We start from the raw sequence: 13,112 nt of genomic DNA, 5'->3' as shown, positions 1-13,112 counted from the left end.
AAATGACATTTCTCCCAATTAAGTACGAGGTTCGTCTCCTCACATCTTTTCAATATCTTCTCCAAGTTGGCAAGACAGATTTCGTATGTGTGCTCATATACAAATAAGTCGTCCATGAATATTTCTAGAGAGTCTTCGAGATATTCTGAAAAGATGGCCATCATGCACCTTTGGAAAGTGCTCGGCACATTGCAGAGACCGAATGGCATGCGGCGAAAAGCGAAAGCTCCATACGGGCAGGTGAATGTGGTATTGTCTTGATCTTCAGGAGCAATCATAATCTGATTATAACCGACATACCCATCCATGAAGCATTAGAAGTCATTTCCAGCTAGACGATCCAACATTTGATCAATAAAAAATAAAGGGAAATGGTCTTTCTTTGTTGCTGCATTGAGTTTGCGGTAGTCCATACAAATCCGCCATCTGGTGACAGTTTTTTGCGGTATTTGCTCATTATTTACGTTAGGAACTACCGTCATCCCTCCTTTTTTTGGCACGCACTGCACGGGGCTAACTTACGTGCTGTATGCTATCGGATATATGATGCCCGCGTCTAACCACTTATTTATCTTCTTCTTTACGACCTCTTTCATCGCATGGTTGAGTCTGCGTTGATGTTCGATCGATCCTTTATAGTTTTCTTCGAGACGAATTCTATGCATACAGTATGCGGGGCTAATTCCTCGAATTTCTATGAGCGTCCAACCAATTGCTCTCACATATTTTCTTAGAATGCTTAGCAGCACATTCTCTTGGTCTTCATTAAGTGTAGAGGAAATGATTACCCGTAGTTTTCATTCTGTCCCAGAAACGCATACTTTAGGTGGTTAGGCAGGGTCTTCAGTTCTATTATTGGTGGTTGTTTTAAGGACGGTTGCATTGTTTTTCTTTCTTCATTCAATGTCGATTCAACTTCTTGGGTTGCATCTCATCTTCCATGTTTGTTTTTTTTCTATAATTGTATTGCATGCAACAATGGATGCGATCTCATCCTTATCTTTGTTTTCATCTTCAGGTTTCTCTTCTTCATTCAAACTCTGTTTGTCATTGGATTCATTAAGCTCTTCTTCGTCAGGATATTTCATGGCATGGATAATGTCAAACTTGAGCTTCTGTCCATTCACGCTCAAATTGATCTCTCCTTTGTGCACATCAATCTGGACACGACTTGTTGATAAAAATGGTCGCCTCAGGATGATAGGCACATTCTTGTTGGTTTCGTAGTCCAAGATGATGAAGTCGACTAGTAATATAAATTTGTCGATTGTGACCAGCACGTCCTTCACCTTCCCCTCTGGATGCACCAGAGATCTATCGGCTAATTGAAAAGTCACTGTCCTGGGCGCAAGTTGCCCCACATTCAGCTGCTTAAAAATTGACAGAGGCATCAAGTTAATGCTGGCTCCAAGATTGCATAACGCCTGCTCGATGTACAATCCTCCAATGGAGNGCATAACGCCTGCTCGATGTACAATCCTCCAATGGAGTAAGGTATAGTAAAACTCCCAGGATCGCGCATCTTCGGTGGGATTATAGATTTTGAGCTCTGTGTCAAAGATACCATGGCGAACTTACCAGTGCCTTTCTTCTTTGTCACCATATCCTTTAGAAACTTTGCATATGTGGGCATTTCCTCAATTGCTTCAGTGAACGGATTGTTAATATGCAATTATTTTAACATAGTCATGAAGTGTTGGTACTATACCTCGTCATTCTCTTCTTTCTGAGTCTCTGTGGGAAAGGTGGCAATTGTACTCTCACGGTCCCCTATTCTTTTGGCTTTGAGGTGGACGCAATCTCTGGCTCTTTCACTTCTTTTTCTCCTTCTTCTTCTTGAGTCACTGCAATCTCTGGTTCTAGTGCAATTGAAGCAGTCCTATTCGGCTTCTTCTTCTCTCCTATCACAATCTTGTCACTCCGCAATGTCACAACTTGACATTGCTCTTTACCCATATCCCTTGGGTTGCGTGGGAGTTTCGTTGAACTCGGCAGGGCCCCTTGCGGTCTGTTCTTGAGTTCGGTTGCAATTTGGCCCATCTATAATTCTAGGTTACGGATAGACATCGCCTGGTTTTGAAACACAATTTCGTTCTTCTCAATATATTGCTTCAAAAACTTTTCAGAGAGGAAAATTGCGACGCCTGTGAACTGCTGGCTTGATTACTCGATTGGCCGTTATTTCGCGAAAAAAATCCAGAGGGCCCTTCTTTTTGTGCCACTGATTGGAAATTTTGCTTCTGATTTTTTCAAGCAAAGTTGGGGTGGTTTCTCCACCCAGGGTTGTACGTGTTAGAAAATGGGTTATTCTTCACAAAATAGATGGACTGTGGTTTTGCAGGCATTCCTCCATTGCATGTCCTTCACCGCATGTAACACACCTTGCGATAGTCTGGTTGATTGCGTTCACTTGCCCACTATGCGTTGTTGGGCTGTTGATTGCGATTCCCTGTATCAAGTTCATCATCGCAGTCATCTGACTCTGAAGTGATGCGATAACACCATTGTTTGCGTCACTATCCTTTATTCTCAATCTTTAATCATTCTCTTTTCAATCCTCGTGATTTTTAAAGATGCGATCAAGGATGTTCTTGGCCTCATCATACATTTTATCTAGCAGACCTCCAGCGGCTATCGCATTAGCAGCGGTCTGCGAAACAGGGTTTAATTCGTGATAAAAAATCTCCATTTGCATGCAGTCTGGTAATCCATTGTGCGGGTAGTCTCTTACCAGCCTCTTAAACCTCCCCTAAGCATCGCTAAGTGATTCGTCCATGTCCTGTTCAAAATTGGTTATTAATTTCCTTCTCCTAGCATTCTCAGTTGGTGGGAAATATTTCTTCATAAACTTCTCTACTACTTGTTCCTAAGAAATAATCTCCCCCGGTTCGAGAGAATATGCCCATTTTCGTGCCTGATCACACAAAGAAAATGGAAACAAAGTTAGTCGAATTTCTTCGGTAGAGATATTTGGGAACACAAAAGTGTTGCAAATTTTTATGAAGCTCTGGAGGTGGGCGTGCGGGTCTTCGCCACGTCTTCCTCCAAACTGTTCAGCCGTCTGGATCATCTGCAGCATCACCGATTTCATTTCGAATCTCGATCTATCAAGCGCGAGCCTCATGATTCCTAGGGAGAAATCGTAGAGGTTGGGCGATGCATAGTCCCGAATGGGCCTATTGCGATCATTTGCCAATAGGATTGGATTCGCCATGACATTGTTTTCATTTGGTGCTCCATTTTCAGGTTGCTTTGCCATATTATCTTTCTTTTGTGGTTGTTGTTGCCGCTATCTTTCAGTCTTCGTCGAAATTTCCTTTCAATCTCTGGGTCGTAATTCGCCAAAGATTGAAAGCTGCAAAAAAATCAGAAAAATTACCGTTAGCACACTGAATTGCCGAAGTCCTCGACAACGACGCCAAAAACTTGATGCGTTATTTTATGTGGTGAATTTATGAAAGGAATTGCGGTGATGGGAAATGCGTTGTGCAACAAGTTTTCTCAGCAAAATCCAAGTATAAATCCTACTGAACTTCCTGGTAAGTCCAGGGTCGAACTCAGGGACTAAAGAAAACAATATGCGGTGGTAATTCTTAAGATAACCTTGTGGTAACAAATAAATTAATGATTGGTTGGTTTATTGTTTGCAGTATAAAATGTATGCGGCGGAGTTAAGACAAGGGTTAATAATACGAAAGATGCAATGAATATACGGGGAACAAGTTGAGAAGGGGTTCAGCTAACACTTCCTAGGATTGCGTTCATATTATGCGATCATGCAACACACATACAATAGCAAATCATCTCTCAATGAAAATGCTACGGCTTCTAGTTTTAGAATGCATGCGATATATGCGATAAAGTAAATTTGACCTACACATAAGCCCCTATTCTTGTTTATGCAATGACAAATGACATACACACATACAAGACGACCGCATAATACCATAACCTATCTCTAGGGTACATGTGATGCATGTTGGCAAACAAAACTTATCTCTAAGTCCCTATCTCTCGCTTATGCAGATCCAATCTCGCTCTCTTGAGTCTAGATTCTAACCTAGCTATCTCAAGTCTTAGGTTCTTTCTTTAGACTCTCTCTCAAATAGCTCTAAAAGGGTGTTAGGCGCAACATAAGACAAGATAATCGCATGCAATGAAGATCCTAGGTCATGTTAGCTAAGTTCTTCTCTACTTATTCGATAGATTTAGCTACTCATGCGTGCTTTTAAGAGAGTGAACAGATGTAGATAAGAAATTTCCATTTTATAGATATAGAATTGAAATACACAATAACAATGCGAAATGAGAATAAAGAGACTGGTAGCAATCTCTTGCTTCCCAAGGCTTTTACATTGTTCTTCTCTATTATACTCAAAAGATAGTCTCGCTCTCGCGAGAGTTGACCCTCTCTCTGCTTTTCCATGCCTTCTGGGTTCTCTCTCGAGCTGACCAGAGCGATCTTCCGGCATCCCTTCCCTTCTCTCGCTCCGCCTTCTAAGTAAAAGAAAAACTATGAACATGACTACTTCTATCTAAGGAAAAATTATCTAACTGTTCGAACTAGACGAACCTCTTCATTGAAGGTTGCATTTGGTATTTATAGAGCTTCAGGGTGAAAGGCTTCTTCTTTCTTATGATTGCACTAATGGGATGACATTAATTCTCTGTCTGATGCGCCGAATATTTGTCACCGAAAAGTTGAGTGTACTTGCTACAGTAGTTTGTTAACGGCTTGTCAACTTAATTTGGAATTCACCGTCATCAACTTTCTGTCCCATCGTGATTTATTATGCTTTTCACCCAGATGCGCCCACCATGTTTCGTCGGCTTTATGCGGCAACCTTCTTGAGCAGATATTTATGAGCGCAAATCACCGCATAGCCTTGCAGTAATGCAATCTTTTGATGCGTTTGGCCGTTAATTTCTCTGGATCGCATTTTCCACCTTGCGTCAACGCATATTCTGCACAAAAATATATAAGTTAGCTATTTTCATGTGATGGACGCATGCGATCACAATATTATGAACTTAATGCTTTTTGGACGCAATCTTATATATTTTATCAACGCAAATTTGCATTGTTTAATAACTTAGTACTGTAATAACGTGTATTTCTGCCTGTTATCACATACCAGAAATAGTAACAGATCCGAATTGGTATATAGACAGTAGGGCTACCAACCATGTCACTCCAGACTACAACAACATCAATAATCCAACCGAATATGGAGGCAATGAATTGGTAACTGTAGGTAATGTTGAACAACTGCATATATCTCACATTGGTCAATCTTGCTTGTCTAATGGAATGTCACACCCCCTCCCAGATTATCCTTCTTAATCCAGAAGTGAATTTGACCACAATAGTTACCAACCTTTTTGTGGCACTTACTGCCTAACTAATATCCTTAACCTGCGTAGATACCTGGAGTACATATATAACATTCACCAAACTAATGAAACTTTAAAAATAACCTCAGAACACCAGGGATCAATAACAACATAATTACATCATATTAACACATACAGAGTTCAACGAATTTTACTAGTCCCTAATATGAGCAACACATATGTACAGACATTTACAGAGTAAACACCTAAAACTTCTCTCTAGACTTTGGACATTTAACTGGAGTCCTTGAGTGGTAGAGCAGGATGATAGCTAACCTCTGGGGAGATGACCACGACCTGGAAAAAGAAAAACATTTGAAAGAATGAGCTACTCGTCCAATGAGTGACTTAATAAAAACATAAATCTCATGCTTAAACTGAAAGCTAGAAAACATAATACTGGAACTAAAACATGCCAAACAACGTGTACATAAAACTTTTAAAACCATTGTATCTGAAAACATAGCTAAACTGATTCTCGGTTGAGAGAGAACCCTTTTGCTCGATCTCTCAACGTCGGATATCATGTTTAAGAGAGAACCCTTTTGTTCGATCTCTCAAACATAAGCCTGGGCAGAGGTGAGAACCCTTTTGTTCAATACCTGAGAGAGAACCCTTTTATTCAATCTCTCAAACATTAGCCTAGCCTAGGGTGAGAACCCTTTTGTTCAGCACCTTCTAGCCAATGCTAAGAAAGAACCCTCGTGGTTCAATTTTATCGTCGGGTATCATGTTTAAGAGAGAACCATTTTGTTCGATCTCTCAAACATAAGCCTGGTTGGGGTGAGAACCCTTTTGTTCAACACTTTCTAGCCAATGCTAAGAAATAACCCTCGTGGTTTAATTTTATTGTCGAGTATCATGTTTAAGAGACCCTTTTATTCGATCTTTTAAATATAAGCCTGGGCTGGGGTGAGAACCCTTTTGTTCAACACCTTGCAGCCAATGCTAGGAAAGAACCCTTTTGTTCAATCCTACTGAACTGATTAACTGTCATACGTGCACGTATAGAAAACTTGATCCTGATGTCAAGGATCATAACTGAAGCAGGGTACCACTGCTTATCACTGAACTTAGTGAATTATTCTGATACCTTTTCTAAGTACTTTGTACCAAAATCATAACATAACTGAAACTAGGTAGTAAAACTCGGATACCTTCTCCTTCTACTTCAGTATTGAGCTGAAAATACCTGATAGGAAAATATTTTCATAAAACATGCTTACTGAAATCTTGATCTCATAAATCATAGTTTTCACAAAAACATCATTTGCTAACGCATGATCAACAACATTAAGAGCACGTATGCTTTAAAAATAATACAAATACTTGTAATATAAACATGTCATAGAATATCCTTTTGAAAACTACCATGGTTCAACCATTGTACCAAATCATATTTCATAAACTTTATAACTAGCATGCGTTTATAAACTTTAGAGAAATGCGTTGCTTGGAACTTCTTGTAAAATATCCAACATAAAAGTAACTGTCAATAAAGCATGGATTATTAGAATATTTATAAACCATTTATAAATCATTTATAGTCACTCACAGGTCCTTCAAGTTTGCTTCCTTACGGCTTGATAGGCTTTTCCAATGGGAGTTGAACCTACACATATAAGCATACTACTTAGTGTTTACATTAGCCTTCCTTTTAGGCCTACTTAATAAATCAAGCTCACATGCCAAACCATCATATTGTGCCTCCTACCATTCACTTTGAGAGTTGAACACATAGCCAATTTGGAGGGATTGGGTGTCAAAAGAATGCACCCTTTGATCGCCCACACTCCCCACACTTAGAAAAATTTTGGAGCATCAAACTGCAGATTCAATTCCAACAATTCATAACTAAATTTCCAGAACTGATCTCAATGAAATTCCTTCTACAAACTTTCTTAGAATCAAGTTAGAAACATTACCTTAAAATTTTAGCTTGAAATTCCTCGTCGTTTTATTTGTAGATTCAAAACTTCATTATTGGCCCCAATTCAAGTAGCTGCCTGCTTATTCAACAATTTTCAGTTCAAATTTCAAAAATATATAACTCGATTTCCAGGCCTCATCTTAAAAAGTTTCATTCTACAAATTTTTTTATAATTGAGTTAAAATATTACTTCAAAATTTAGCTCAAAAATCTTCTTGATTCGTCCTGGAGCTTCAATTCTTCACTGATGGTCTAGATTCACCCGAGAAACAGACCCTTCATTTTTATTTTACTCCTCTGGCCTTATTTCGACAAGTTTTCCCTCCAACAACACAACCACAAAAAATAGACACACAGAGCTTTCGAATGGCACTAGAATTATACGAATAGCTCAAGTAATTTGTTCAAACCAATTAAATGAATTCGACCTTCCTGCTTACTACCGCCCAAAATCCTGCATGAGATCTCCTTGGGCCACTTAGCCCACTAATGAAGATTAATGGCTGAAATTTGATTAAGCCATTTTCTTCCTACTCCATCACAACACAATTCAACATTAAATCTCATAGGATAGCATGGTCTCCTCTTGGCTTCCCATACCTAGCCAAAATTTGACCATTCTTTCCTACATAGCCATCCGAGAATTCTCTTGTTCTTTAGTTTACTTTCTTTTTCCATCACTCCTAACCAACACATAATCTCATTACAACTCATTGGAAGACATCACATAACTTACACTTGCTTACTTAAGGTAATTAGGGTTTGGGTTTTACATGGAAGGAATGAATTTATCTTGCATGATGTCTTGTGTGTGCCTAACATAGCCAAGAATCTCATTAGTATATCAAAGTTAGCCCATGATAATGCTGTGGTTGTTGAATTTCACACTGACTGTTATGTCATTAAGGACAAGGATACAGGCAGAACATTGCTGAAAATGGAGCTTGACCGAGGGCTATACAGACTTTAAAGGGTTGGAGTGATACATGAGACTACAGAGGGCCGAGGATCAGCTCAGTACAAAAATAACAAGTCAATTGCCTTAATTCTATCAGGAGTTAAGATCAATATAGTTGAATCAAGAGCTGTTTCGCATAGAAGACTAGGGAATCCATCAGTAAAAACCTTAGAATTGTGATTAGAGAATGTAAACTGCCTGTTAAATCAAATGAAGGAAATGAGTTTTGTTAATCTTGTCAATTGGGAAAGTTATCTGCCTTACCATTTCCTAATTCTCAGTCTCGTGCTTATAACATGCTTGAATTAATACATACTGATGTATGGGGGTCTGCTCCTATTGAATCTATTGATGGATACAGATATTATATTTCATTCTTAGATGATCACAGTAGATATGTGTTGCTATATCCTCTGAAACAGAAAAGTGAAACACTGGTAGCATTTCAACACTTCATACAACTAATACAAACTCAATTCAACACCAGAATAAAGAAATTACAGTAAAATAATGGGAAAGAATATGACAAAATATACCATCTCTGTCAGTCCAAAGGAATTTCAGTTCGAAAGTCCTGTCCGTATACCTCAGCACAAAATGGCAGGGTTGAGCGCAAGCATCGACACATCATAGAAACAGGGCTCACGCTGCTTGCACAGGCATCCATGCCCTTAAGCTTTTGGTGGGAGACTATCTCTACTGCTGCCTATCTCATTAATGGCATGCCTACCTCAGTCTTGCAAGGTAAACCACCCGCTGCCATTTTATATGATTTTAACCTTGATTTTCTTAATCTCAGGACCTTTGAGTGTGCCTACTACCCATACCTATGATCTTATCACAGTAAAAAATTTCAATTACACTCGAAGAAATGTGTGTATATTGGTCCCAACTCGCATCACAAAGGGTATAGATGCCTCAGTCCATCAGGTAGGATCTATACAAGTAGACATGTGAAGTTTGATGAAAAGGAATTCCCATTTGCAAATCAATCGTGCACTACGATCGTCCAGACGACTGGGCCAACGATCGCTAAACAACCATCGTTTAGTTGATCGCTCAGACGACAGACCTTACAAGAAACACCATGATCGCTGACACAACACGATCGCAGAGAATGATCGCACAGATGACAGACAATGCGATCGCTCAACCTCCATCATTTAGCACGATCACTCAGAGGAAAGACAATATGATCGTTCAGTTCCCATTGTGTAGAACAATCACCTAGATGCCAGACAATATGATCGTTCAGTCTCCATCGTTTAGAACGATCGCCTAGCCGAAAGACAACATAATCGTTCAGAACTCATCATATAGAATGATCGCATAGGCAAAAGATAAAACGATCGCCCAGTTCTCATCGTGTAGACCGATTGTGCAAACCAAAGACAAGATGATCGCAGTGAGTCCATCGTCCAACACGATCGTTCAGGCGACAACCCCACCCATACCTACACACCTCAATGAATCAATAGTCGAGTCTTCAACCAATCCTCAATACTCTACCTTAGTCACCGTCTCTTCCTCAAGCACAACTAGCCTATCAACCAAACCAAACCTTACACTCCACAAACCAGACATCCTTACAATAGTATGCATCACACGAACACCCATCCGAGACCCTACCTCAAACATTCTCTGAAGACCATATCAATCCAACCCTGCCTCATATATTACATCCTCACTCTACCTCAGGCTCTGCAAGTTCATCACAGCCAACCATTACCACCCGCCCCCCACCTGCTCCGGCTCATCTTATGATCACTCGAGTAAAAGTTGGCATCTTTAAACCAAAGGCCTAGTTAACAAGCAAATCAATTGATTGGTCTCAAACAGAGCCCACCATAATCAATACAGCACTTGCGACCCCTTAATGGAAAAAGGCGATGGATGAAGAATACATGGCACTGATGAAACATAAGACATGGACACTAGTTCCTCCATCTCTATCTCAGAATGTTGTTGGGAACAAATGGATATTTCGCCTCAAGAGGAACATGGATGGCATAATACAAAGGTATAAGGCCGACTGGTAGCCAAGGGCTTTTATCAACATCATGGAGTCGATTTCTTTGAAACTTCAGCCCTGTGGTGAAGTCCTCAACGATCCGGGTAGTCATCAGTGTTGTTGTAACACACGGTTAGATGCTGAGGCAACTTGACTTCAATAATGCATTCTTAAATGGACGACTAACTGAAGAAGTGTATATGAGCCAACCACCAGGATATATAGCACTTAATATCCAAAGCATGTTTGCAAGTTGGACAAGGCAATATATGGTCTGAAACAAGCACTACGAGCCTAGAATACTGCCCTTAGCTCAGTTCTCAAACAGTGGGGATTCTATCAGTCAAGATCTGACACCTCTTTGTTCATCTACTGCAAGGAAGGCTCAGTAATATATCTTCTTGTCTATGTGGACGATGTCATAGTCATAGGTAACAATACTAAAATTACTGAATATCTCATACAAACACTGGACATACATTTTGCACTTAAAGACCTCGACCAAATTCAATATTTTCTGGGAATTCAAGTCCACTATCTTGAATCTGGCCTTCTGATAAATCAGTTGAAGTATGTTGATGATTTATTACAAAAGCTTAATATGTATGATGTGAAACCAGTACTCTCGCCAACAGTCCAAGGAAGCAAACTATACAAAGCTGCTGGCCAACCTCTGTCTGAACCGTTTATATATTGAAGTACTATAAGAGCCCTTCAATACTTAACGCACACAAGGCCGGACATCGTATATGCTGTCAATCAACTCAGTCAGTTCCTTCAATCCCCAACTGATGTCCATTGACAAGCGACAAAAAGGGTACTTTGGTATATCAGTGGCACCAAACACTATGGAATATACTTTCAACCGAGCCCGAACCTACACATCTCTGCCTACTCAGATGCCGACTAGGCCTTTAACCTTGATGACAGAAAATTAGTGGCAGACTAATGTACTTTTGTGGGAAATAACATCGTCTCCTGTTCCTCGAGGAAGCAAGCAGTGGTAGTAAGGTCGAGCACCAAATCTGAATATAGAGCATTTGCTCATGCCACCTCAGAAGTCCTCTGGCTTCAACAACTACTAGGAGAGATAGGATTACAGTCCAACACTAGACCAACTATATGGTGCGATAACCTAGGAGTAGGAGCCTTAGCTGCAAATCCGGTGTTTCATTCTCGAACCAAACATATCGAAATTGATCTTCAATTCATTAGAGACCATGTTCTCAAAGGACACATCAATATTCGCTATGTACCATCGACCGACCAACTTGCCGACTGTCTCACAAAGCCACTCAACAACACACATTTCTATACATTACGAACCAAACTAGGAGTACTTGAAGTACCCTCTAGCTTGAGGGGGGATGTTAGAGAAGAAATTAGAAATGGAAAAGAAAAAGCCAAGGTGGAAGAAGAAGGGATGACTCACCAAGGTAGTTAAAATTTATTTACCACTCACCAATCATATTGTGCCACTTGTAAACCATACTTTTGCTTCTCATACTCTTCATGATATATGTTTTATTTTGTCTTTGATTTACATTTTGTTATATATTTTTTAAAAAAGTACATTTGGTATATTAGTATTTATATTCATATTTAAAAATAATTCTAAATACCCTGGATATCTTTTTTCTAGATTCTCATCATATTTATAAATTATTTTGATAATTTGTTTACATTTTAATGATTAAAAAATTGAACTATTTAGCAATATGCGATTTGACTATAAAATTGAATCGAAAAAACAAGTTAGATAATGAAAACATAGATTTTTGTTCCTATAAATATGTTTCATCGTTCAAGACACCGCTATAATTTTTTTCTTTTTAATTTAATAATATATGAAGACGTGGAACACATAATTTGAACTCCAGATCTTTTTTATTGGAAGTAGGTTGAATGATATCACTCATGGTGATTTTATTATGTAAAAACTTAAAACGGTAGACAAGTGAAAGACAATAATATTAACTAAGTATACTATAAATACACAACTTCATTTACCCTTAAACTTGAAGTAGAGAAAATCATAAACGCACACACAATGACACAAACTCTACTAATTATAATTACCAATACCACCCTTTAGCGTGGTTTTTATTCAATATCTTTCTCTCAGTTGTTACCGCCTTCACCGTAACCACGTCCCTCGCCGTAGCCATGACCCTCTCCGCCGCCGCGGCCGTTTCCTCTGCCGGAACCTGAGCCAGCACGTGACCCTGCGTAAGATCCAGCGTAAGAACCAGCTTCGGAGCCTGCGCCGGAGCCTCCATAGCTAGAGCTTGATGAGTGTGATGACGAAGACGAATAGGAGCCAGACCCGGATCCTGATCCAGACCCGGCTCCAGCACCCGACCCACTTCCACCGCCTAAGCCCAAGCCCAAGCCAAGGCCAAGGCCAACTCCCAAGCCACCAAGATCAAGGCCGAGGTCCTTCCTGGCCACACGCCCTGCTCCTGATTCAATCACAGACATACAAAGTACTAAACAGAGAACAGCAATAGCTTTGATGGTGGCCATTTTAATTTCGGAATTATAATCTTATATTGGAACTTTGAAATTTAGGAAAAGGGATTGTGAACTTGATTATGCATTTTGCAAAATTGGAGGGGGTATTTATAGAATTTTGAAGGCATTTTTTAAATTTGAAAATTGATTGAAAATTTTCATGTGTGGAATTGGGAATTAAATAATTGGAGAGATGAGGTGGGTGAGTGGAAATCCAATTTTTGTGGCTGAATATGGCCGAGGTTTCTGTTAATTTAAAAGATTTCGGCTAGAGCTTGCAACCCCACCAATCAGTATGGTGATTA

General features: G+C 39.6%; 1 protein-coding gene across 1 annotated transcript; it reads right to left on the bottom strand.

Annotated features, from left to right (window-relative positions):
* Positions 1–12,173: 12,173 nt before the first annotated feature.
* On the bottom strand, positions 12,174–12,891 carry LOC120071792 (glycine-rich cell wall structural protein 2-like). The gene has a single exon (XM_039024174.1). It carries the CDS (start codon positions 12,817–12,819, stop codon positions 12,415–12,417), a length of 405 nt encoding a protein of 134 aa, XP_038880102.1. The 5' UTR covers positions 12,820–12,891; the 3' UTR covers positions 12,174–12,414.
* Between the last annotated feature and the right edge of the window lie 221 nt (positions 12,892–13,112).

Source organism: Benincasa hispida, chromosome 2 (genome assembly GCF_009727055.1).
Source record: "Benincasa hispida cultivar B227 chromosome 2, ASM972705v1, whole genome shotgun sequence".
Classification (NCBI taxonomy): domain Eukaryota; kingdom Viridiplantae; phylum Streptophyta; class Magnoliopsida; order Cucurbitales; family Cucurbitaceae; genus Benincasa; species Benincasa hispida.
The sequence above is the reverse complement of the archived record's forward strand: the minus strand, read 5'-3'. Positions and strand labels throughout refer to the sequence as shown.

What these genes read in the sequence shown, in the direction of transcription:
- LOC120071792 (XM_039024174.1), bottom strand. Translation starts at nt 12,819, where the DNA reads ATGGCCACCATCAAAGCTATTGCTGTTCTCTGTTTAGTACTTTGTATG.